General features: G+C 42.1%; 1 protein-coding gene and 1 long non-coding RNA gene across 4 annotated transcripts in view; one reads left to right on the forward strand and one right to left on the reverse strand.

Annotated features, from left to right (window-relative positions):
* Positions 1-1,151: 1,151 nt before the first annotated feature.
* LOC310665050 overlaps positions 1,152-27,036 on the forward strand; it is a 107,318-nt gene continuing 81,433 nt past the window's right edge. The window contains exons 1-3 of one of the 2 annotated variants that reach the window (XR_014505161.1): positions 1,152-1,272; positions 4,716-7,914; positions 13,112-13,230. This is a non-coding gene — a long non-coding RNA (uncharacterized lncRNA). Of the gene's footprint in view, positions 1,273-3,790; positions 7,915-13,111; positions 13,231-27,036 lie in introns of those variants that run through there. The other variant, XR_014505162.1, reaches the window with a different exon arrangement.
* LOC310664338 (histamine N-methyltransferase-like) lies at positions 1,258-25,923 on the reverse strand. 2 transcript variants are annotated; one of them, XM_083413352.1, is made up of 7 exons: positions 25,799-25,923; positions 22,857-23,001; positions 22,080-22,132; positions 18,175-18,282; positions 14,366-14,496; positions 12,155-12,248; positions 1,258-3,773 (listed from the first exon to the last, which is right to left on the reverse strand). In XM_083413352.1, exons 2-7 carry the CDS (start codon positions 22,985-22,987, stop codon positions 3,418-3,420), a joined length of 873 nt encoding a protein of 290 aa, XP_083269478.1. In that variant the 5' UTR covers positions 22,988-23,001; positions 25,799-25,923; the 3' UTR covers positions 1,258-3,417. The 2 variants fall into 2 exon arrangements, with proteins under 2 accessions (XP_083269478.1, XP_083269477.1); XM_083413351.1 differs by lacking the exon at positions 25,799-25,923 and adding an exon at positions 23,193-23,226.

Consider the following 27,036-nt stretch of genomic DNA (forward strand, 5'->3'; position numbering starts at 1 on the left):
AGTTCATGGACCTTGGACACAGATACATTTCAGATATCATGACATCTTAGTTAACTGAAGTCCAAGAGGGACATGGATGATAGGACTTTGCCTTGCCTTGATTATTTTGAGTGGGTCTGTCACTGAGAATTTGCTCTCAAGGGATGCCTGATTGGTGGCTTAGATCTGATTATAGGCTTGTAATATTGTGTTGTAGTGGTTGGAATGTCGGGCAAGGACCTGGGAGACCAGGGCTGGAATCCCCATGCAGCCATGAAGCTCACCGGGTGACCTTGGGCCAGCTACTGCCTCACAGCCTAACCTACCTCCCAGGGTTATTGAAGGGACTAAATGATATGGGGCAGAACCAGGTAGAATGCCTTGAGCTCCCAGGATAATAATTACTACTGTCTAAATAAATAACTGCTCTGGATCATTCCCTAAATGGGTAGGATGCAGTCAGAGGAAAAATGCTGGTGAGAGTAACTCCTTTCAGGTTTTCAGAGAACACATGGGGAAATAAAATGAGGAGTGTGTGCAGGGCCATGCATCTGAAGTTCATACCCAGTGTCCCCATTGGGAATTCTTCACAAGCTCCAAATACATTCTCAGTCTCCTGTGTGTGGAAGAGTTAAGACATGCTTACATCAATAGGTACCAAGAGCTCCTTCCAATACTAGCCAAATATGCAGGTGGTGGGGACAGGATTAGCCCACAGAGCCCTGAAACCCACCCAGCGAGGAATTGCCCTGCAGTTCCATGTTAAACTTGATTTATTCATACTGATTGTGCATTACTATCAGTGCCAAAGGGAGATGTATATCTCTGTCCGCATTAGATGCACCCAGCAAGCTCAAATGAGTTTTGCAATGCATACCATGTTGTGCATTAACATCAACTATGGAGTAGGAAATCTCCCTTTCAGCTTTAAATTAAGTACTGTACAACAATATGGTCTTTCAGTTGTGAACCCAATTCTGTAGAGGTACCAAAAGTCCTTTGAAAATATTGTTCCTTTTGGACGATACGTTCATCTTTGTTGGTAACCATAAAAAATATAGCAAAATAAGTGTGTCAACTACAAATGTAAATACCTTCTGTGTAGATTTTTAGGGATGAATCATACAAGCACCGAGTCTCCATTCTGCGCCTCTGGACAGACCTTGCAGAATCCCAAACAGTTCATAACCTTCTCAAAAATCCTTACTGATAAATCTGTGCTAGAGTTAGAGTTGGCCTCATCCATCAGTGTGTAACACAGAAGAATGAACAGTAAAGAACATTTAAAAACAGGTATTTTATTTATTTTATTTGAGCACAGACTTGTGGAATTGTATCCATGTTGTAACCATCAATACAAAAAGCAACGTATCCAAGGCATAAATGCAGAGCGCACCTTAAAAAAACCACAGATTGTTCAGAAACACGTATATGTTGGCTCATACATTAATCCGCTCCTTCCGACATTTGGGAAGCTGACATGAAGCGCTAATGTCATTTTGCCTGTGCGAAAACTGTGAATGTCACTGCTAAGGGATCATCTTAAATCACATCCTTTTGCTACAGTGATCTGAGCAACGTATGTTTCATTTTGAGGAATGGAATAGATGAGCCGTAGCTTTTAACTACCCTACATTAGTCAATCAGGTGACTACGGAGAAGGCACCATCCTGTCTAAAAATCCCTTTTAGGAGGATTTTAAAGTTGCTGGCAAAATAATGCATGCAAATCTTGATCAGGCACCAGATGAGGCTGTGAGACAGCAAAACAGGAGGCTTCTGCCTTTATCTGTTTCTATACCACCCCCCACTTGAGCACAGGGTTACATGGAGAGATGGGGGGGCAACCACATGGCTGAGTCTTCTGTAATAATTTGCAGGGGAAATGACAGGGATGAAGCCTGTCCAGAACATGAATGCTCCAGCTCTGAAGCCATATCCCTAGTCCTCAATGTATGGGGACAGACTGGGGTGATTCTGTGGCAAAAGTAGCTCCACATTTCTTTGGGAGCTTTACACTGGGGCAACATTCAACTAGATGCCCATGAGTTCTGGTGTTATGAGAGTATCAGAAACACTTTTCTCTATTCACTTTCTCCATGCCATGCATGATTTTATAAACTTCCACCATATCACCTCTTACTCACATTTTTTTTCTAAGCTAAAAACGCTGCAACAATTCCTCATTGGGGAGTTCTTCCATCCCTTACCAAGGAACATAGGAAGCTGCCCTAAACTAGCTGCACATATTTATCAATATAGCCCAACATCAGAAAGATGGGCTTTGCCATTCACCTGCTACATGATCCTTTTGTGAAGTTGACATGGCAGGGATCTTCTACATGCAAGGCAGGTGCTCACCATTGAGGTTGTAATCTCCCTCCAGCCCTGCTTCAGCTCTTCTTCTTTCTTCAAGCTACTTCACACTTGTAATCCCCCTGATGACGTATCTGAACGATAAGGGAAGAAGCCTAGGATAGGCATCCACCATTGTTGTTCTTCCATGGCTCAGTGCCAGTGGGAATTCATAAGTGCTTGGTGCCTGCTCTGAAATGCCTGTGAAGCTCAAACATGTTCACTCCTCAAAAAGACCACTTCACACTGCTAGCAAGCTCTAAATGTTCTGAGTGATGGGACAGTAGGTGTGTGCAGGCATGCCCATGTATCTTATAATGTATGCAGTAGCAGATATATGCACAGGGCCACTGATTCACCAAACACAGGATATTCCTGATATTAGTAACAGAGCTGTATACAATGACCTTGACTGGAGGTCCCCTTTCACTTAGATTTTTCGACTTCCACCAGAACCATTAAACAGGCACAAATGCCCAGCCATTTGGCCTGTTCTTCCCATCTCTAAACCTGCATCTTAAGGTTCTTCTCCTCTTCTCCCCAGCCTATCACTACACATTACTTTTTAAACAGTGTTAAACCAAAGAGAAAAACATTAAAGAGCTAAGAGCAGAACTGACTGTGGGCTCTAAAATTTAAAGGTTTGAAATATGTGCTGCAATAACTGTAAAGGCAGCTATAAAGTTCTATTTAAAAATGTTTTTCCTTTTTCTGTTTTCTTCATAAAGGATTCATCTTTTCAAGGTCATTACAACACCTTTTCCATCAATCAAGAGGCACACAGGCCTGCAATTTTTCAAGTTTTGATTAATGATCTCAGCACACAATAGCCAACAACAGAACCACTGCGCAAGGATAATGATGTACAACTCTGCAAGCTATGTTTTAATCTGTTAGCAAAGTCTTAATATGTAGCATTGTAAACAGCTAACAATACTGTTAAGCAGCTGTAACAGTGGCAAAAAAAGTTAGATACTGTGGATATATGTGTATTTGACTCAAGCATCACATACTTACCAAACTAATAAAGTATTTAACAGATAATAAATATTCAACTGAGTGGCTGCCTCACAGCTGAACACATTTAGGGTTCAATCACTATTGCACTCAGATTGTTATTAAAAAAATACTTGTCACCCCTCTTTTCACTGTATTCAAGCTTTTTAAGGTCTCTGATAATTTCATTTTTTAATTCAGTGGGGGCAGTTTTACTAAAATTACAGGTTTCGGTCAAAAAATCAAGCAGCAACTCCCCATTTCTGTTTCCATCAGTGAAGCAATCAGTTATGTCCATATCAGATGGAAGCTCATAGGACTTGTACTTTAGACCAGCCCCATCAAGTATCTCTTCAATGTGAGCAGATGAAACATACAAGCAGAGATCATTCAGAGGCAGGCGAGAACCATATTTCTCCCAGAGCCTGGCCCAGCCACTGGTTCCTGCCAAATAAATCATATTGCAGTTTTATTTTCATCATTACTATTATTGCTGATTTATTAATCACCTTGTAAAGCACTTTCTCTCGAGGCAATTTACACATACAATAATTATAAACAGTTAAAAACAGAAAAACAACAAATATATTTAAAACAATACTAAAACTCTTAACAAGCAAACACTTGTGGCAAAGGCCTATTTATGCAGCTTGGGAAAGCCTGTCAGAACAAAAATGTCTTCTATTGTTTCTGGAAAGTCCAAATAGTGGTCACCTGTTCTTTCTTGTCATGAATGGTATTCCACAGGGCAGGGGCAGCCACACTAAAAGTCCTGGTTTAGGTTAATGTGGAGGGGGCTTCTGAGCTCCCTGGAACTTGCAGTTTGGAAAGCTCTGTTCTACGGCCTTTTATATGTGTTTGTAGGAGGGGGGTAATTGATTTGTTTTTATTCTTGTTTTCATTAGGTATTATGGGTTCTTGTTTTGTATTTTTATGTTCTGAACCACTCTGTGATCTTTGGATGAAGGGTGGTATATATATTTATTTAAAAATAATAATAGCCAATCGCTGATTATAGAGGGAGCTGCATGGAAGTCTGTGCTAAGCCCTTCCTTTGGCCCATCATGGTAAATTAGACCAAGGCTGATAATTTTCCTAACCATCCAGAGAGAGGGAAAGATGCTTAATAGTGGTCATAGACCAGAGCCACTTTTGATGTACTTGCACAGCAGAGATGGGTTATTGTCTTGTCGCATGGTGCTGCAAGAGTAAACAATGAAACTACCATAGCTGCCCTACACATCACTGAAGGGACAGAACATTCATAGGGTGGGATGGGGGTGGAGAGGAGAAAACATTTAGAATGTCCTCTCATTATCTCATCTCTAGTCAGAAAGCAAATCTTTGATTTTAGCAGGTTATTGACTTTTGTTTAACTCTTTTCAGCTTTTGATTCATCCTCTGAATCTGCAATCAAATCAGAAGTTGAAGTAAGGAGGCGTTATTCAAGTTTAACTGATTATGTAAACAAGCCCTTAGATTTTTGCCTCTTCCTCGATATCTCATCAAGATATGTATGGTTGTCCATATGAGGAGAGGAATTTTTACAAATGTCAGTCATTTATTGGTCCAGTATGAATAAGTGAGTGCATGAACAAATTCAGGAGAGGACACACTGGATGCCAAGCTTGCAATCCTATGAAAACATACTTCACAAAAATCCTCATTAAATACTACAGGGTTTGTTTCTGAGTAAACATAACTGCTGGTAGTAGCTTTTACCTGCTAAGGCGCAGCTGGGACCTCCACCATGGAGAAGGTCCCATCCCCCATCTGCACTTCTCTCTGCCAGCAGAAGTGCCATCCTAACACCACCTGAAACCATCCGTGGTGGTGCTAGGATTGTTTTCAAGTACAAACCATGGTTATACATTACAAGATAACTTTTCCCAAATTCTTGATCTTAATGAGGATATGGTTTGCTTGAACTACTGGTTAGTACAGGCATAGGCAAACTTGGCCCTCTGGATGTTTTGGGACTACAGTTCCCATCATCCCTGACCACTGGTCCTGTTAGCTAGGGATCATGGGAGTTGTAGTCCCAAAACATCCAGAGGGCCAAGTTTGGGGATGCCTGCGTTAGTGGATTCCAAAGTCACTGTAATATACCTACGGTAATAGCACTGTGTGAATTCCTCCCCCCTATAATGCCAACAGAGATGAACTATTGAGAAATTATTAGACATTAGACTCTAATGTCTAATTAGAGGCAAAGCTAAAGTGGCTGATACATGAGTAGAACTCACTCATCAGTTTCAGCATTGAAGATTATCTGCTCTGTTCTGGTTGCTAATTTAATCCTGATACGATACTAGGCTAGCTCCCAGGTGATCTGTTTATGAAGCATTCATCCTAATATAGTTGAACAAAGTTTGTGGAGAGGCTATACATCATATGTTTATTGAGCAATTGTACTGGTTTGTTTGTGGGGAATTTATATGGCATCATGTCACAGGGAAGGAGTTAGCAGCCAGCAGCAGTTCTATTTAGCTTTTTGCTGCCTCTGGGAGCCCATGACCAGGAGCTCATGAATAGGACTTGTAAACAGGGGTGTTTTTGAGGGCATCTAGCAGGGGAGTTGGAAGGAGAGGCGCAGAGTGATGTCTCATGGTGTGCCTAGGGCCAAGAGACATGGACGGCGAGGGAACTGCTGCAGTGACTGCAACACCTGTGCCATGTTTCTCTTCCTGCCTGTGGACAAGAAGAACTACACCTGTAGCAAGCTGGTTGCCTTGCTGGAAGACAAGGTACAGCAACTTGAGGCCCGCCTGTCCACACTTTGAGCTACTGGGCAAGAAGAGGAATTTATCAATAGAGAAGAGAGGACTAGCTCGGAACAGCAATGCAGGTGAAGTGCCCTTATGGAAGAGGGAAATCACCCATTGCTGGAAACAAACTCCTGGAGGAACATAGCACAAAGAAGGAGGACTGTCAGGAGCCATACTGTGTCACTGGAGTTGCAAAATGGATTCCATGCCCTCAGCTCAGACACTGGTTCCAGGCCAGAGGAGCAAGAGGTGTGTTGAGTGAGTGTATTGACAAGAGTGCCAAATCTACCTTAATTGTGCAACCTGCTTGGATCTCATCTGCAAAACAGTAAGAGCCTAGAAGCTCCCTGCTTTTTGATGAATTGTTTTATTATCATTTAGAAATACTTTCTGGGGGCTTGAAGAGTGGTGTAGAAATGTTATAAACAAACCAACAAACTTTTTATGTCACAGCTCTCAAATTACTCATGGATTTAGCCCATTTAAAGTAAAGGAATAGAACATTCAGCCAGATCCTATGCCTGCTTAATAGGAAATAAATCTCACCTGTGCAAGTCCGTGCAGGATTATTATCTGAGTCATGCTGACCAATTAAAACCCCATTCATTTTCATGGAATTTTGTCAAGACTCAGAGAACTTGCCCAATGTATGCACATTTAAAAGAGGCCACTGCCTAGCGTTGAGGCTAAGCTGCAAGGAAATGCCAGACCACTGACAAACAATTACACCGATTTAAAGCAGGCCAAAGAGAAGCAAGCAGCCCAAGACATCAAAGAGCTTTGGTGTCTATTCCAAGAAGTATGAAATGACAAGATTCTCTGATAAGGGACATCCATTATGTTCTGCTCATCTGTGAAGTTCTGGAATAGGGGATATCTCAAAATATAAAGAACATTTGGCAACCTTAGGCCAGTCAGATTGCATCCTACTGTGACAAGGGAGCTATTCTTATAGAAATCTACTAAAAACTAGCATAAGGGACACAGATAAGATCCTGCGGATGGATATATATATATATATATATATATCCACATGCAGGAACAGTGGGAAGTGAATTCAGGCTAATCCATTTATTTGGTACCCTTGGTGGCATGATTCAGCATTTCTGATGTGAATCATTTATAAAAGGCCAAAGCCACCAGCCCCATTGGGTAGGAAAGCAATAAATTCAAGACTAATGAGGGCTTGCTGAGAGGTATGACTGCAAATCCCCATTGCTAATAAAGCCATTTGCCTGCCTTTTTGGAAAGCAGTATATCTTTAAACAGTTTCTTTCTGAAACATAAACACTCTGGCGGTTTAGAATCGATGCCGCACAACAAATTTGTGTATATTTCCCCCCACCTCCCTTCTCCACCTGGCGGAAAATGAATGCAGAGCACTAATTGCAGGAAATGTGCTGGTGTCAGTGTTCTGTGACTCAACACCATTTCTGAACGGAGCAATTATACACTACCTGACTGGCACATTAAAATAATCACTCCCTGTAGATGCAACATATGGCACTACTTTTGTTTTTCAATACTTTGTTGAGAACTGAATGTGTGGGGAGACTATTATCTTAAAAACAACACTACATAACTCTTCAGAGCTGCCTCGGTCTTGTTGACAAGCAGAATGTAGGAGGATCTGAAGCCTTCAAACCGTGCCCTTACCATTTTGCTCTTTTTAGCCTCTACTCCCAGTTTCTCATGAATATCCCCTATTACTTCTGTAGGGGAAAGTTTACACCGAGAAGAATCTGCTAAGAACTCCTACATGGACAAGCTCCGCTGAAAAGCACAGGAGTTGCCAAAGAACAGCAAGTCTTTCACAGGTGTCACATTGGTGAACTGCAGAAATTGCTTTTATGTATTATTTAAGTGGGAGTATTATTTCAAAGATGGTTTCTTCTGTTGCTGTTTTTCCTATTTCACCTGGTCTAGTGCTTTTATTACCTTGCCTCTCTTCCACTTAACCCCATGGTTTCCTTGATAGCCTTCCCCCTTTCCCATTGCACCTATCTTACCGTTCATGTCTATCCATATCTCCTCTCCTGATTATTACTAGTATCTGGGCCACAAACCTACCCTGCTGCCCTTCTATATCTCCTTTGCCAAACTTACCCTAGGCAAAGGGAACTGGTGGGTTTACAGCCCAAACTGAGACTTGGGCGTTCTCTGGCACCAGTGGACACTGACTCAAGCATACTTTTTTTTATCAATATAGCTGTGTGTTAAACCACAGAGCCTAGGACTTGCTGATCAGAAGGTCGGCGGCTCGAATCCCCTCAATGGGGTGAGCTCCCGTTGCTCGGTCCCTGCTCCTGCCAACCTAGCAGTTCAAAAGCATGTCAAAGTGCAAGTAGATAAATAGGTACCACTCCGGCGGGAAGGTAAACGGTATTTCCGTGCACTGCTCTGCTTTGCCAGAAGCAGCTTAGTCATGCTGGCCACATGACCGGGAAGCTGTACGCCGGCTCCCTCGGCCAATAAAGCAAGATGAGTACCGCAACCCCAGAGTTGGCCACGACTGGACCTAATGGTCACCGCTCCCTTTACCTTTACCTAAGCTTCATTAGGGCTTATTGTTTCACTGGAGGTCTACAGTTGTCACAAGCCCTCCCTGTTACCCCCTCCCTTGCTTCAGCATCCTGTACCAACATGACCCTTGAGGTCTTCCCTTGGTGCTCAGAAATCCCCTGAATGCTTTGGGACTGATTTTAGGGACAGAAGAAAGGGGGTGCGACTATTATGCAGTGGTGAGACCATTATGCAGTGAAATACAGTACCTCAGCCTCTTCCAGAATGTAGATTAAACTTTTCAAATTTCTCTTGGAGTTGATTTTAAGTTTACTTTTGTATCTGGGTACATAGAGACAATTACTTTCGAAATACAGAACTGCAACATCTCTTGATTTTGAAATGGCTGTGGGAATTGGTTTGCTAGGTGGGACTTCTCCCTGGCATGCTCGTATTCTACATGTGAGGATGTGGGGGAGACAACATGCAGACATGTCATCTTCGATGTGCCATCAGGAAAAAATGCAGTCTGGGAACAGTTTAACCATGCTCAATGTAATGAGATGTATGTATGGCTCTTAGTTACATTTCCCTGTAATTCACACAACTGTGTGCTGCTGTGTTCCTGGTTTGTTTTTTTGTTTGTTTTGTTTTTGTATTCCTATGATAGAAAGGCAGCCATTTATATAAACCCTACCCAATTTATTATTTTAGTCACACAGTGAGCTTTATGGAGGAGAAGCAGCCCCCAGTTTAGAGGCCCAGTTTTAAGAGCAAAGTGCAGCCACAGCTGCACCAAACATTTGTGAAGAATTCTATCCTCCCCTTTTTAAAATTTGTACTATTAAACAGATACACATTTTCAAAATGAGAGATAAAATTAGGCATGCATTTGAAGAACTCATAACAAAATCATATCTGTTATGCCTAGGAAAAAATATGCCACTGTTGTAACTGAATAGGACACTTCAGGCACAAACTAGGCTATTCAATCACTTGCTAGGTCCATTGAATTTAATGGAAGAGTTTTTCATACATGTTTAACTCGCCCATTGAAATCAGTGGAACTTGAAAACAGTTAACTTTGGTTGGTTGTACTCATAAGATGCCCATTAGGCACTGAAACCTGCTGTGTGTAATCTGTTCAATTTGCTCTGCTGCCTCGGTACTATATCCACATGAACATATAAATGCCACTTCCTCTGGCATTCTATTTTGCAGTTGACTTGATCACAACTTTCTTATTCAGGTGTCAAATATCACCAGCCGAAGATGGGATTCTTTTTCTTTCTTTTTTTACACTGTATCGCAATATTAAACAAAATGGGCAGTAAACATGGGCAATGAGCCAGCCAAATAGCACAACAGAGCTCCATTGTAGAGATTTACTTAATGCCACATGCAGTCAGGTGTTACGACATGTGCTATTCTGAAAAATCTGCAGCAGATTAATGGATTCATTAAGAACAATTGGGTTTCTTGCATGAGTTGAGATTTCAGACTTAGTGCCTATTCTGTTTGCAACATTTGTTGTGACATTTGTGTGCAGTTAGGGGAGGGGAAATGAGCACATTCTGCAATTAATGGAACATTTTGGGCTGTTGTTGTCTGCTATGAACTTTATAAAGCTATTTTATAACTCTGTGAATTCTTCTAATGTTTATATAATTAACTCGTATCTCTGTGATAGACAACTCCATTACATTCCATGACATCCAAAGAATCAGGGACCTTCTAATGAGGGCAACACACAAACCAGTGCACGTTTACTCAGAATAAACATCCACTGCATTGAATGGGCCTTACTTCCTCTGTAGTGCTTAAGCGACAGTCTTAATTAACTCAATGGCTCGGTGCAATTCAGGGATAAAAAGTAAGCTCTTCCTTCCCCATTCCTAGCTGAATAAACTGATAATTCCTCATCGCTCTTCTAGATTGTAACTGACTCATACACAATGCAACAGTTTTGCAGAGGTTCAACATGTGTAGCTTCTGTGCCTGGAATCTAGAAATCCTGCTTTGAGTTCCATTCTTGAAAAAAAGGTTATCTTACCTCAGTTTTATATTATAATGTATTATCGGTGCTTTTTTCTTGGGGGGGGGGGGGAGCAGGGGTACTCATACCCCTAAACATTTTGTGAATCTACGTTTGGCCTCATTGAGGGGCAGAATTTCAATATGAGCAGGAAAAGGAGAGTACCCCTAAACATTTTTTTTAGGGGAAAAAAGCACTGCATATTATAACTGTAATAAATAAATGTGTTTGTAAGAGATACGTCTTGTTTAGAAGATAGAAAAAGACACACCTCCCCCACATCATGAGAATAGGTATCTCCCCACAAAGGAGATTAACTTCCACTTTAGCTGCCAATTATGTGGTACCAATACCAGAAGAAATATTGCATAGATTTCTCGAACTCATTGCATATCATTAATCTATGAAGCTGTTCATGATGCTACAGAATAGACATGCTAATTCTATGCACCATTAAACTCCAAGTAAGCTCCATTAAGCTCAGTGGGACTTATATCCAAGAAAACATGCACAGGAGGAGGCTGAAAGGGCAGATTAACACAAGTATTTTAAAACCCTTTTTAAAAAAGTAGAGTTTGGGTGTGTACAATTGATACACATGTATAATAGTCTATTTATATGGTCAAAAGTGTGTTGAAGACTGGGACAGGGGTGCATAAATAGATAAGATTGTTTAAATCAGAATGTTTTTATGGTGCATTTTAATATGAGAAATTTTTATATAACTTGTATGATAATTTAATTTTTGTATTTTTTAATCTCTGAGAAATAGATTTGTATAAGCAGCTGGGTCTTGGTGTTCCATTATGAAAACAGACACATTCATAGGAAATCACATAGAAGTCTAAATTATAACCTTGAAGTGTGTAAGAAATGTACTTGGCAGTATTTATTTATTTAACAAAATTTATACACCACTTGATTGTAATAATACATCCAAGCAGTTTACAAGTAATATTAACAGTCAACAAAAAAGACTTAAAGCATTTAAAGATAATTAACAGTAAAAGGGGGGTGGAAGGGAATGTAAGCATCTAAATGTCTGGATAGCCATGCCTAAATGAAAATGTTTTAAGCAGTTGCCAAAAAGACTGCAGTGAAGGCACCTGCCTGATATCAATAGGTAGTGAGTTCTAAAGTGTAGGCACTGCCGCACTAAAAGGTTGATTTCTTAAAACTGCAGAATGAGTATTATGTGGTATGTGGAACAGCGCCAGTTTCACAGATCAAAGTGGTCGAGTATGGGATAAGGTGATCCCACAAGTAAACTGGTTCCAAGCCTTTAGAGCTTTATATACCTGTAGTTACGCCTTGAACTTGGCCTGGTAAGAAAATGGCAATCAGTGTGTATCTCTGAGCGTGTTATAGGTTGAGTGGGCCTCACTCCTGTCAGCAACCGCACTGCAGCATTCTGTGCTAACTGCACTTTCTGGAAGCAGAAAGTAAGCTCTGCATAGAGTGCATTGCAGAAATTCAATCTTGAGATAAGCAGTGCCTGAACTACTGAGATCAGTACTTACCTGAAACAAGAATAATAAGGAGCTTGGCCCCAGGTTCCAAGAGGCTGTGGAAAAACCTGATAGTAGCTGGGATGTCTTTTACATAATACAGCATCTAGAAAACATAAGAATCACTTTAATGTAGAATGAACTCACTGAAGCTTTTCCATGAATGCTCCCATTTTTGTGTGAAATGACTCAAATATACCCAAACCAAAAATATATTTGTGATGTGTGTCTAAATGATACTGCGTACACATTAGAGCAACTACAGTAAAGTAGTATATGGTAGTATGTATTGTGCTAAATGTGTAGGCAAGTAGCATCATAAACTGGCAGGACAGTGGAGAGGAGGGAGGGGATCCTGGCAAGGGGTGTAGCCAGGACTGGAACACACTGGGACAAGGTGGGGAGGGGCAAGGAGAAGTTGGTGTAGGAAGTATTCACAGGGTTATGGAGGATGGGGTGGGGATGGGGGTCAGTGCACAGGAACCAGAGCAGCAGGACCTATCACCAGAGCCAGAGAAGCCCCTGTTTCCACAAACACAGCAGGCTCTAAGGCAGTGATGGCTAAACTCAGCGCTGCACCTGTTTGGGGACTACAACTCCCATCATCCCTAGCTAACAGGACGAGTGGTCAGGGATGATGGGAATTGTAGTCCCAAAACAGCTGGAGGGCCGAGTTTGGCCATTACTGCTCTGAGGTATAAGGAGCTGCAGGAGGCTGAGGCAGGCAAGGGCCCATAGCTGGCCAGGTGGAGCTCATTAGCTCTGGGATGTGTGATTCCTCAGCTGGAGTGGGCTTGGAACAGGTGAGGGTCACATGCCTCATCAAGCCCAGATGCTGCAATCAGCAGGCAAGGTAGAAAAGGGAAGCTGAGGCATTGTTTCTGCTCAACTCCCCATGTTGCTGGGTCTTGACTTGCATGTTCCTGCACTGTGATTTGGGTGTGACTCTGAACTGTATTCTGACTACAGCACTTCAGACTTGGCTACTTGGATTGACACTGGACTGCATTTCCTGAGCTTTCGAATTTGCTTGTGTGGCTCGGTCCCTGGACTTGGACTTTGGACTTGACATACTGACTTGCTGCCAGGTAGGCCGGGGGTTCAGGACAGTACATGGATTAGGGTCAGTGTTGGATTGGGAGGGGAATGGGGTGTGCTTGTAATATTGGAAGTGAGTAGTGTTCAGGTGGGAATTCAAATACTGGTGGGACAAGGTTGTAGAATTAATAGCAATAATAATAATCTGTTACTTATACCCTAGCCTTTTGCCTGGGTTGCCCCAGCCACCCTGGGTGGCTTCCAGCATAATAAAAGCACAGCAAAACATCAAACATTAAAAATTTCCCAATACATGGCTGCCTTCATATGTCTCCAGAAAGTTTGTGTTTGGCATATGATGAGAGGGTGTTGCACAGGGCAGGTTCCACTACCAAGAAGACCCTCCGCCTGGTTCCTTGTAACTTCTCTTCTCACCCTGAGGTCCCTCAGAAGGTCCTCGGAACTGGATGGATAGTGTTAGGTAGATTGCGACGGATTTAGCAAGTAGGGACAGCATTTGGGATAGATGGGGAGGGTGGATTTTGCTTAGGTACATTTAGAAGCATGGAGTTAGGTAGAGGTGTTTCTATGGATTAAAGCAGCATCTAAGAAAGTATGTAACTGAAACCACATGCTTCTGAGCACTGAATAATTCTGCAATATTTTATTCTGTTATTGATGATATTGTTGTATCATACACACTTGCCTCTTGACTGGCTATGCTAGAGCTGGCAATTATTCTCGTACCTGGTGGTGGCAGCAAAAATAAAGAGGGTTTAAAATATCTAGCAGAAATCCAGCCCAGGGCGGTAGACCTCAGAGAGAGGTGAAGCAGGGAAGCTGGGGGTGGAACTGAGTTTTGTGCCAGAGAACCACATAGCTGAGGGGAAAGGGGTGCAGCAATATTAAGCTCTACTCACTTTTTATTCAGATGCGCTAGCTAATGCAAAGCAGAGTTTTGTCCTTATTATTCTACAGCAAGTTTGGCATGCATTCTTTGTTTTCTTTGGGCTTGATTGTTTGGAACAAATATATTATTGCTTGTGAACAGAACAAACTTATAGAATACAAGGGACTGGAGCACCGCTTTGACATTCAAGTGGTATTATCACACACGAAAGGTAGCATGAGGAAAACGGTTGTCCCAACAACCACAACTGTCCCACAACTGAGGCCTCCCTTTACCTGGATCATGTGGATGAAGTTCCATTTCTTCACTTCTTTGCTTGCCTTCATTCGACTTTCATATTCCAGCGAAGTCTCCTTGTGCCAAGAAAACTTTATGTTCTCAAGGTTTTCTGTCTTTGCTACTCGTTCTAAAATATGATAGCTCCACAGTTTATCTCAATTGCAAATGCAGAATAAATTTCCATTTCAAATTTTAAAGCAGCTGAAAGCCATATATTTTAGAAAGCACAACGCGCTGGTGTCACTGGCGGGACCAGTCTTGAGCTGCCAGGTGCCACCTTCCATTCACTCACTTCCACAGAGCAAAGCAAAGTGGAAGGAACACTCTGGAGCAGCATAAATCATACGGCTGTTTCAGAATCTGCCCCCAGTTCCATCCTCTCAAGTAGTTTGATGAATCCAATCAGGAGGAAAATATGTTCTTATATATACTTGCTATTTTATATCTAGAACTCAGATTCCAGGGTCACTTTTTAGATTTACAGGACAATGTAGAAGAAATATCTTAAGGCAGTGGCTGGGTTGTAGAGTAAAGCTATCTGGACAAAGTGAAACAGCATAAAATGTTACTTGGTTCCATGGGAGAAATTGAAGCAGATAAGCCCAATGGCAGCTACTTTTGATATCCACTGATAACATTGGCTAGATTGTGTATAAGGTATTTTCATATATTATGCAATTGGCTTTTGATTCCCCAGAATCCATAGGAAACTTAACCCCATTGTGCCTCATTTTAACTCCTCATGAAATCAGTTCTGAATTAAGCATAGTTGTGAGCACTGAATGACAGAGGTGGTTGCTGTGCTTTCCTGATTTGCAGAAAATACTTGCTATTTCTCTAGCATCCCAGGCAGAAAGCATGACATATGGCATGCTCCTTTCTTGGTGCCCCAAAAGTTATCAGAAATAAAGAAAACCAGGAACCTGTTTCACAGCTACTTGAACCCTGTTCCAAGCTTTGATTCCACTGTTTCTTGGCAGAAAGTCCCCCAATAGCTCTAAGGGCCATTTCCATTAATAGTGGTATAGTGGCTTTGTTTTCTGGACTTTTTTTTTTTTTTTTTTTTTTGCATACTCTCTGTCACATGATATCATTATTCAGTTAGCATGCCAGAATACTGTACTTAAAAAAAAGAAAATCTACCACAAGAAATCTGACTTTTGTGAAAAAACTGGAATGGATCCTCAATATATCCATTTGTGTGACTAATAATAATAATAATTTTTTATTAGCATGTGTGCAAGCATTGCCCTGGTTTCTATGTAGAGGGGATGGCTGTTGAGTGGTTTGGGAGATGTCTGTTTCATGCTGCTTCCCTCTGGCCAGTGCAAACTGTGAATTTGTGAGCTATTCAGAGGAGAGAGATGGCAGATAGGAATGATGGTGCTGAGTCAAAGTACTGCCTGTGAAAGCAATCATTAGCTTCAGACAAAATTTCATCATAATAACCAGGTTCACCATAGCTCAGGTTGACCCATAGTTCGTCTTCTAATTTCCTTTACTCCCACAATAATAGAATTCGGGAATACTAGACACGAAACACACACACAAAAAGCTACAAAATTGCTATCCCCATTTTCAGCTCTGACATTTAATGGCTGGAGGAGCACAAGGATACACAAGGGGTGTGACTACAGCCAAAAAACCTTTCTCACAGAAACAACCATTAGTGTGCATAGGAAAGCCCCACCCTCACTCTCTAAGGTGACCAAAGGTGCAAACAATCAGCTACAAATTCAGTTTTTACATTGGATCAAACAGCAGCTATAGCAGCACTATAAACAGAGAGTGTGGAAAGGCCCTTGTGTTCAGGGAGATTAGGTGGCATTGGTTATTTGTTGGAGAGATTATTTGGCATCAAAGCAAGTGTTATTCCCTCACTTTCTAATGCAATTACCTGTCACTTTCCTTATAGCAAAAAGTCCAGTGGGGGGGCAGCAGGGTTTGCTGCACAAGACCTCCCAATCAGCTGTAATTATACAACCTGAATTTGCCAGAATATAATTGAATCCCACCTGAAAAAATTGACAGTCTGGAGGTGCTCTAAGGGCTTTGTATACACATAGCATTCAAACACATTGTGCTTTGGTACAGCTTTAACTTAGCACATCAAATCAAAGTCTTACATTTTTCAGGGCTCCGATTAGGATACATCCCTGTGAAATAGATGAGAAATGTTCCACCTGCACTTATCTCTCTTCCTTTGCATTCCTTCTTGGACATGGGCTACCACTTCTGAATGCTGCGGCTGTTGCTCAGTCCTCTCTTCCATTTATCAGTCTCTAGCCTATACGACCACAGTTCAAATCTAATTTGCTATTTTAAACTCGGAGATCATTGAGCAGTAATCCATATCAGCACTGAAAATAATCTGACTCAGTCTGCTTCTATTTAATCACTAGACAGTCTGTGAGGAGACATCAGGAAATGAAGAGTAGGGAAAGAAAGCTAATGCCTGTCAATGTGGCTTCCCTATGCCAAAAATCTGAATTGGGCTAATGACCAAATAAGTTTAGAAAGTCCACAAGACAATGGCCCTTTTCAGGTGTTCAGCCTGACCATGGGAGGGCAAAAACATGCAGCTTCTTCCACCAGTGATGTAGTAGGGAGTGGAGGGCTGCAGGGGCAGTTGTCCCAGGTGCAAAAATGTTAGGGGGCACAAAATTTCAACACCCGGTGCTGCCTCAATACAGCTGTGCGCTTCCATCACTGGGCTGCATTGAAAAAAGCTTCTCTAGGAAGGTGACCTCTCCAGACTATGGAACAAGTCTTCTTTTCTTATCTCTGTGGCTGTGATCTCCTGGGTGACATGGATACTGTTAGGCAGTTGAATGTACTCCATCCATTTCTATCCGCACCCCACCCCTCTGCACAGCCCCGGGCACTTGGCAACCCAGGCTATGCCACTGACACCCGCAGCCCTGTCTCCAGCTTTCCCTTGAGTGCTGGCTCTGTCCCACTCCTCCAAAAGTCAGGAGTAGAAGTGGGGCTAGCACACACAGGGACACTGGGGGTCAGGGATGGCCTGCATGCTCCCATCCCACAACTCTCCTTTGGTGCTTATTTGGTCAGGCTGAACATCTGAAGAATGGAATGGAAATACGCCTACTTTGCCAAGTATACAACAAATTAGCTTCCCATTATGAACACACGTGTCAAAACAGACATGTGCTTTCATCAGAACTGGCAACATACATATTGTGTGTGTTTATATCCACGTTTATATATATCCATCTAGGAAATTAATATGAAGTAGCCCTTCAGAGTGCGTTCAAACCTAACTTTTCAGGCAGTTGCAGCCTATTCCTCTTAGTTTCAGCAGCAAGTGTCTTCGCTTATACTGTTTCAACTTCTGCTTCAGAACGGATTAAGCTATTGTTGCTCTCCTCTGGATCACTGCCATGCTATCAAACGATAGCTATCCCATTCCCTTGCGAGAGAATTGTGATGAATGAATGCTCCCTGGAAGTGTTACTTCCCGGGATGAGAATGATACAACAGATAGGACAAATTACCGTATTTTTTGCACCATAACACTCACTTTTTTCCTCCTAAAAAGTAAGGGGAAATGTCTGTGTGTGTTATGGAGGGAATGCCTACGGGTGGCAAGCCTACGGATTTTCCTCCTCTAAAAACTACGTGCGTGTTATGGTCGGGTGCGTGTTATAGAGCGAAAAATACGGTATCTGGCAAATTATTTTGTACTCTGCTTTTTAAGAAATGAAACCAAGAAAGCATAAAAGGTAAAGGGACCCCTGACCATTAGGTCCAGTCATGACCAACTCTGGGGTTGCGGCGCTCATACCTTTGTAGGCGCTTATTTGTTCATCACTTGGTTCTACCACATCGTTACAAATGACGACTCCAGGATATTTAGCCCGTACTTCTACAAGAATCTGAAGGTCAACTTCTCCTAGGACACAAGAAAGAAAAAGGGGGGGGGGGAGAGAGAATGAGAGGGAGAGCTGCCAGTATTTGTAACAGGACTCAACATATATTACTTGGTTTAGCAATGTAGATGGGTTGGCAGAAGGCTGATCTGGTAGATCTCAGGGTGATTTGTGGCATATTGACCAGTGTATCTGACTCCCAATGGTTTAACAATAACAGCAACAAAAGGCTCCCCCCCCAAAAAAAAAAAGATTGTTGAAATGAATATTCAGGGGTAGAGGGGAAACCAGGAGCGGGGTGTGTGTGTATTAACAATGAGAACATTTCTGATCCTGTAAACAAATTCATGAGCTGAGCATGTGCTCAGAAGCACACTGGTCCTTAATTCTAAGCATACAGAAGTTCCTGTGCCTTCTGTACAAAAACTATTCTTTCCTTAAAAAAAATCAAAACTCTGCACTGATATAAAAACCTGTTCAAATTTTAAAAAAGTCACATTTCTATTGTATCATTCCCCATTCACAAGTAATCAACTCACCACCCCTACCAGGTTATTATAAACCACCCCTTCCCCCAACCCCTTTGATTTGTAGCTTAATCTACGACCTTAATTGAGTTCAGTTAGTTGTTTATATGCAAACAAGTGCTTTGGGGGATTCAAGAGCTGAATATGCGGCAGCCTGCGCTATCAACAACTTTCAAATTAAGCTATAGGAATTATTTAAGCTCTCCGATACAATTACCTTAAAAAGGCTATCACTATGTTCACCATTAAGATTCCAATTAAACTTTTCAAGGAAATGGATTGTTTATGGCACATTTGCTGTTTTATAGCACAGCAAATGCCTTTTGTGATTGGAGGGTGTGAGTTGGCAACATTAATAAGATAAAGGGTGAAAACAAGGCGTACTTTCTTTATGGACTGGCATAACACATTCTCACTATTAGTTATTGCCACTTATAGTGAGACTGTCTAAAAGACGCTGCTTTTACACATTTTACTGTCGGGTGCTTCTCATACCAAGAGTCAATGATAATGCTGCACTAAGACTGATGGATAGCTGCCTTTTGGTAACACACCTGAGTTAGTTTTTTAAGATTAGTTAAAATAATGGAGAATGAGCCTATCTATGGCTAACAGTCATGGCAGACAGTTACAGGACTCCATAGTACCTGCTGCCACACTGTGGTGAGTAGAGCTGTTTCCCAGAACAAGTGGTGCTCTCAGTCAGGGTTGTTCAGTCACTAAACTAGTGACTGTGTAGTAGCAAAAACCTTGATATGTGCAAATATCCATGTACTTTTAAATTATGGCCCTGTAGCATGGGTATTAATAGCAGGGCGACAAAAGTGGATTTTGTGAGCCTTCCCTCACCAATACGTTTCTACTTCAAGCCTGCAAGGACGATCACCCACCTTCTGTCTCACAATGGTCTGAGGACCTTGCTGCCCCCGCTAAATTTGAGCACATTTCTTATAAACACTAACTTTGTGTGAATACCTGTTTGGACATTTGGATGGTCTGTATTAATTTATGTGTTTAATGCTCCACCTCAATCACTGAGATCCTCTGGTGTGGCCAGTGGCGTAGCGTGGGTTGTCAGCACCCGGGGCAAGGAAAGTAATTTGCGCCCCCTAACTCGTGGATTTGCGCCCCCTAACCCTAACCCCCAGATGTTGCGCCCGATGCGGCCGGCACCCCCTGCACCCCCCACGCTACGCCACTGACTGCTGCCCAGATGACAGCCCCCCTCTCGGCCTCACTGATGAAGGTGTTCCAGGTGCCATCCAACGATGTTGGGGACGCCACTCGGTATTTGTGTAGTGTTTACTCCTGAGCCTTTTCTTCTCTCATAGAATCACAGAGCTGGAAGGGACCCAAGGGTCATCTAGCCCAACCCCCTCAATGCAGGAATCTCAGCTAAAGCATTCATGACAGGTGGCCAACCGACCTGTTTAAAAACCTCCAAGGAAGGAAACTCCACCACTGGGAGATCTCTCCCAAGGCAGCAGATGTTTAGGATAAGAGTTTTCTTTCTCCTAGGTGGGCTGCCTTTCCAGGTGGACAAGCTCTTCTGCCCAACCAGAGGCTACTCAGGAGCAAACCACATGGAAGTTAGGGTCAATGTGGGGGGTCGGTGCCCCCTGGGACTGGTATGGCAGGAGGGAGACAAGCGGTAGGGGGGCGCCAGAGCCAAAGAGACTCCGCAGAACCAACTCAAACTAGTTTTGCCCTTCTCCGCTGAGTTCTCCGAGGGGGAAGGAAGACGCGGGCCGGCAGGCTGTAGCCGGCCGCCGGCGCCTGTCGAACCGGAGCCCCGATCGGTCCCGAGCATCGCGCCTCCTCCTGGACGGGCCCGCTCTCCTCCCGACTTTGCTGCTCCACCTCCTCCTCCACCTCCTCCTCCCTGCTGCTGCTGCGCGGCTCTTTTCCCTCCCGCTTCCTCGAGGGGGGCCGGCCAAACGGAGACGACGATCCCTCACCCCAACCAAGCCTCGATTGCTTGTCCCTTCCCTCTGGACTTGCGCCCCCCCAAATGTTGCGCCCGGTGCGGCTCGCACCCCTGGCACCCCCCACGCTACGCCACTGGGTGTGGCACTTCTTGTGGTTCCCCGTGCCCCCAGAGGTTTTGGTTGGCCTTTACTAGGGAGTGAGTCTTTACTACTATGCCCTACTAGCAGAGGTTCAGCAGGAATCATTCCTGCCTTCTTACAAATCCACCTTATAATTGTGTTTAGAGTGGCCTCTAAAATGCACACTTTCTTTCGGGCAACCTGTATTTATCGATGGTTTTTGAAAAATGATTTTTTGTATCATTTTAACTTTCATATGGTGTACACTACCTCATATTTTTTTAAAACAAAAGTGCAGTTTATAAATATTTAGATAAAATAAAGATGGATGTATTAATAGTAATTGTATTTTTAATGTGAGCTGGTGGGTTTCTTTTTTCTTTCCCCTCTCTGGTTTTCTTTCTTTTTCTTCTTTGCTAAATTCAGTATTTTTTTAAAAAAAACAACCATTGAAAAAAGCTTGCACAGTCCTGCAGCAAATGAGTATGACCACCATGAAGGATAGTGTGATCTGATATCTAGTTGGTTATCACCAGAAAACAAAATAGTGTATTAAATGGCTCACTTATCTGTCTCTTCCCCATGTTTGCCTATTCTCTTTGCCCTCGCCACTCACACTACTGATAAGACAATAATGGCACAAGTTGATTAATTTACAAATTAAGCTGTTTTAAGATCGTAGTCACAGTGCGACATACAACAATTTTTAGTGGAGGATGCTCAGTTGGTCCTTTTAGTATCCCCTCTGTGTTCTGGACATTTGGTCAACTAGTATAATATTTGGTAATGGAAAAGAAGATGGAATCCAAAGTCAGATGTGATGTATAGCATCATGGTTCCTACCTATCGCCCCAAACCAATGAAGAATTAGGTACATCAAACCCATTAATTTCAGTGGATTCAACAATGCCCAGCTCTTAATAATATTATATATATAATAAAAAGTGTGTGTGTGTGTATAAATATATACATATCTATATCTATATATCCCACTTTTCACCATCTAGGTCTCAACATACAAAATGTAAAACCTCAAAACTGTAAATATACAAAGGATTAGACTGGATGTCATTCTGTGTCTTTTTCCTCCATACAACATATTGTAGAGATAATCCTATTGCTTCTGGTTGTATTGACAGCTACCTGGGAAACTAAACTGTAAATGAAATGAATTATAATCTGTTATATACATAATATAAACCTGTAGTTCAAATAATTAAATGCATGTCTTCATACTTCACTTACCTGCCCCGCCACCAACACTTAGAATATTGATTGTAGATTTCCCACTGCCTATACTGAGGAGGTAAAGAGTGCATCTTTTTAAAACAGTAAGAGATCAGTAGGTATTCAAAAAGTTCAATGACATTCATTTTCAGAAATTTTCAATCAGCTCAGTTTGGCAGAACCCAGAAATGGTCTTGGTCTAGTTTAGCAGAACCCAGGATGGGCCTATATAAATGAAAAGGTGGAGTTATGAAGACAGGAGCAGGTTTGGGTCTCAGTGGTTTGTTCCAAAGTGCACACTTTTATGGGGCTTCCATATACTAGGATCCTATGCTTAGACAAACTCTTGTGGTTAGGGCATTCAGGTCCCCTAAGCCAATACGCCACATGTGTTTATTTAGCTTCCACACATGAATCATCAATGAGGTTAAATTTTTTTATTATGGTTTTTGTTTTTGTTTTGCAAAGGAAAGTACATCCTGATAAATCGTGATTGCTGTTCATTATTGTATGTGCATACGTGGAAGTTGAGCTATATTTACATGAGAGCAAACAATGAGATCTCTGTCTTCTGCTAGTCAAAGCCTATCACAAAGAAAAGCTTTCTACTGGAATGTCTGAAGTAAAACATTAAAGATCTAGAGAAGGGAGGGAGGGAGGGAAGGACACAAACAGCAGTCCGATACTCTCCATCAGTTCTTGCAAACCTGGCTCTGTTGCACACACAAAGAAACATCATGTATGCCAGAGCGTATCAAAAGTTTGTCCTTCTGATAAGATGCCTGATGCTTTTACCTTGATAATATGCCTGGCAGCTTCTTCTGAATGAATTCCAGCATGCATTGATGCTCCGTCGAATTCTCAAGGAACAGACGAAAGGATTCGACATAGTGGCTATGGTCAGAAAGCAAGCTTCTCATAGCCATGGCAGAATACCAACCTAATTTTTTTTAAAAAAGAAGATATATACAGCAAAAGCAGAGTTATTTAGCTGCAATCTGAGTAGGGTGAGGCACAAAGAAAAGCAAAAGCCAGGATACAGAGCAGAGTCGGCAGTTCTCCCACGTCAAGGACTGCTTAGAAATGTATAGCTGCCAAGTATTACGCAAGTAAGTAGACGAAAGCACTTACTAAAGCAGCATATCGGCATTTTTATCGGACTTTGAACAGAGACCTTGACCGCAGCAAATAGCTATTTTTCCCCCCAGCCTGTACAGAGCTGTGGAGTACAGCTCCTTTGTAAACGTAGCCACTGCTGTAAGTCTGAGCAATAAGTGATTTCTATCAGGAATCATTTCCGTGGCTTGGTTTGCTGAATCTCCAAGGTGACATCTAAGAAATGGTGGGTTTTGTTTTGGGTTTTTTTGTTTGTTTACTGCCTAGCTAGAAAATATGTTTTATTTTAAAATTGAATTAGAGTCTTCTCCCTAAAGATCTGGAACCTATTAAAATAATGCCTAGGTAAGCATTTACTCTGAATTTTAATCATGCTCACACAGCCATAAAACACTCAGCATTTGGTATGTTTTCAGCAAATGATAAAAGACCTGTAACCAAACACTGGTTGATTAGTTGAAATCAATACAACAAATTGCACTCTAGTTGCTCTTGCTTAGACTCCCTGGCATCCTCCATTGCTACAGTCGTCCCCTTTCTCTCTACTCTCTACCACATGCAGTCCCTTTTATTTAAGAAACTTTTCTAAGCCCCCTTTTGATTGCCCTCATCTCATCAAGTTCATGTCTCCTATATCCCTCATTCTCGTCATTTTCTAGTCATTATTTCCCCCTGGGCTGTTCCATGCTACAACCTTCTTTCTTGACCATACAATGCTTCCTTGGGTTACAGACGCTTCAGGTTACAGACTCCGCTAACCCAGAAATAGTACCTCGGGTTAAGAACTTTGCTTCAGGATGAGAACAGAAATTGCGTGGCAGTGCAGCAGCAGCGGGAGGCCCCATTAGCTGAAGTGGTACCTCAGGTTAAGAACAGTTTCAGGTTAAGAATGGATCTCCAGAACAAATTAAGTTCTTAACCCGAGGTACTACTGTACTTTGACTTGGCTTCCCAGCTTCATGCAAATGAACTAAGGCAGGGGTAGTCAACCTTTTTATACCTATTGCCCCCTAATGCATCTTTCTTGATAGTAAAATTTCCTTACCGCCCACCAGTGCTCAATGGAAGGAGGATTCAGCTTGTGCTGTAGAACCCCCTGCCCCCCACCTAGAATCCTGAAATGACCACTAGTGGGTGGTAGGGACCAGGTTGACAACCCCTAAACTAAGGGATGGTTGGGGAACCTAGTGGGGTTCAGGAAAGTATAAACTTACTACCAAACGATCCACTTGCTGTGTATTTTGTGTGTGCAAAATGACATTTTCCACTGCTATTTTTCTAGCCCTGGAAAGAGGTGCCAGAACTCACCATGAATGCCTCCCTTGTTCCCTTATAATGGCAATGGTTCCCACCTAAGTGGTGCTGGAACTGAGTTCTGGTGAGTTCCAGCTGAAGAAAAGCGTTGACATTTACAGTGTACAAATGTATATACACAGCTGGCCCACATAGCTAATCTTTCCTCCCTTTTGCCCAAACATACGATGAGGCAAACCAAGAAATACACAGACACAATAGCACTAGTTCCCATTACCCATTGGAAAAAGTACTGTTACCACAACAGAAAAACTACTGTGAAAAATTTCTCGGTACCACTAATTCATATGGTATTCTGTGTAGGGGCAGGCCTGTACAGATTGCAGCCTACCAAGCCAAACACAAACTGAGAGCAAAATTTTAAAGGTTTTTTTGCCAAGCATATAAAGCTGAATGTACACAAGTTCAATGTGGACTTACTGTACATGACACATTGCCCTGCGTTATGAAAGAGCAATTCCGCCCATGTTTATGCAGTCTTATGCTAACCAGCCTCTTCTGTCTTTTAGAGGAAGTTGGGAAGAACTACGTGGCATTTCAAATGTTTTACAACTACTGTATGTGCTTTAATTTCCACAAAATAATAAAAAAAAACTTCACTCTTTCGAAAGTTCACATATTAAAGGTTGGTCTGTATCCTCCCTTAGATTACACTCCTATGTATATTTACTGTGGAGTAACTTGAGTAAATTATTTCTGGATTCCGCCTGCACATATAGCAGCAGTTGTAATTTTATTTATAGGTTTGATTAAGTTGGCTCTAACTACAATGAAACATGCAAAATTGGTTCCTGTGTGAAATCATGTATAGGAGTTCTTCACCAGCATTCATTATTACAAGGATGGTGATTTAATTTGTTATTCTTCTAAATGCATATGCTGTAACGTTTTGCACAGCCTTCTCCTATACAAATTTGCTCAGAAGAAAGCCTCTCTGAGTTCAGTAAGATTTACTTCAAAGTAAGCATGCACAAAATTGCAGCATTTTTGTTGTTTTTTGCCACACTCATAAATCAGAGGCCTGGTTTAAAGCATCAGTAGTTATAAAGCGGAACTGTTTACATTTCCCCATTCCAGAATTTAGACTGTCAAATAGCCAAACAGCAAAACCCCATAAACACTGCGGATTAAAAAAAAAATCTGATTTCAAAACAAGCCCTACTTGAGGAACTTTAGAACAATTGCAACAGGAAAAAAAAAGTTTTAAGATAATGTTCTTTTGGTTTTGAGTAGAAAAACAGTTTCTTTCAGCTTTTACTTTCAAGGACATTAAGGACAGTGTTTGAAAATATCAATACAGTACTTACATGTAAAAGTCTCTGCCTTAAGGAAGTGCTAGTTTCTATTTGTGGGTGTGTTGCAATATTGTAGTAAGCAGGAAATGGATTCTGTTACAGAGCAAGCATATTTTACAAGCTGACTCTATCTCCACCCACAAAATCAGTGTCTTGGCAGGCAGGGTATTCCTGCTCAGGAAAGAAGCAGGAGCAGTTCTGAGTAGGACTGAAAACTCAAGTGCTTTCATTTTCACTAATGTAAATCTGAAAATATCACATTTTTATATTACTGTATGGAGAGAATTCAGCTGCAGGCATTTAATTTAAAAAAACAAAATGTGCTTACTTTCATAACAGAATATGACCCCCCCCCCCCACCTTGTAAAATTCTGCTGCCCAGGCAGAATTTTTTGAACACATCAGAATATTTAAGCAGTTACAGGAACTTTACAGAAAACTCCAAGGATCCACCTAGAAAAAGACTTTATTTTAATTTAGCAAAATTCCCCACCAGCAGTTACCCGAGGAACTAAATTGTGGACAATCTCATGTGGATGCCACTTCATATGAGTTGCTCCTCATGTGATGTGGTTTCACAGTTTTGAATCACCATCTTTACTATGCCATTTGAGCCTAGTGCTCATTGCTTTGTTGCTCCTTCCTGAAGTTGATGGCAACATGCTGAGGACAACTTTGTGGGTCCCATGCCCATTCAAGAATTGCAGGAATGTTCAAAATGACGGTTTTAAAAACCATTTCCCGAATTTGCCAGATCCGTTGCTATTCTTTAAAATCAGGGATGTGGAACCTCAGGCCTGAGTGGGCTCCAGCTTCCGAAAGTATGGTGACGGCCACGGTGCCAACAGCAAAGGCTGTGGCCACAGTGGTGTCGAGGCAGAGGCCACGGTGGCAGCAGAGGGGGGACAGTGTTGTCATTGAGATTAGCCATGCAGGTAGGCCTCAGGTTGCCATGGCCCGAGCCACAGAAACTAAGGCGGTGGGGGGCAGGGGGCAGGGTGTGTGCGCATGGGGCAGGGTGTGTGCGTCCTGATTTACCTCCCGTAAAGTTGGAGGGTATGCTGTTACAGTAAGTAGATTGTGACCTCACATCAAAATCTTCTAATCTATGCTGACTCTGACATGGATGTGTTCTTCTCTTTGTGTCAGAGGGTCACTAATGCAGCTGCTGATAAAAATGGGAGCTTAAACACACAGCTTCCTCCCCCCCCCCAAGAGTCCTGTTGAAGTAGACATCTAGTTTGGTCCTT

The sequence above is a fragment of the Podarcis tiliguerta genome, assembly GCF_965153285.1.
Source record: "Podarcis tiliguerta genome assembly, chromosome: 1".
NCBI classification, from domain to species: domain Eukaryota; kingdom Metazoa; phylum Chordata; class Lepidosauria; order Squamata; family Lacertidae; genus Podarcis; species Podarcis tiliguerta.

Coding starts and splice junctions, on each gene's coding strand:
- LOC310664338 (XM_083413351.1), bottom strand. Junction 18,283..22,079: donor AAGTGTTGGTGGCGGGGCAG/GTAAGTGAAGTA, acceptor CTTGTGTCCTAG/GAGAAGTTGACCTTCAGATT. Junction 14,497..18,174: donor ACAAATAAGCGCCTACAAAG/GTATGAGCGCCG, acceptor ATCATATTTTAG/AACGAGTAGCAAAGACAGAA.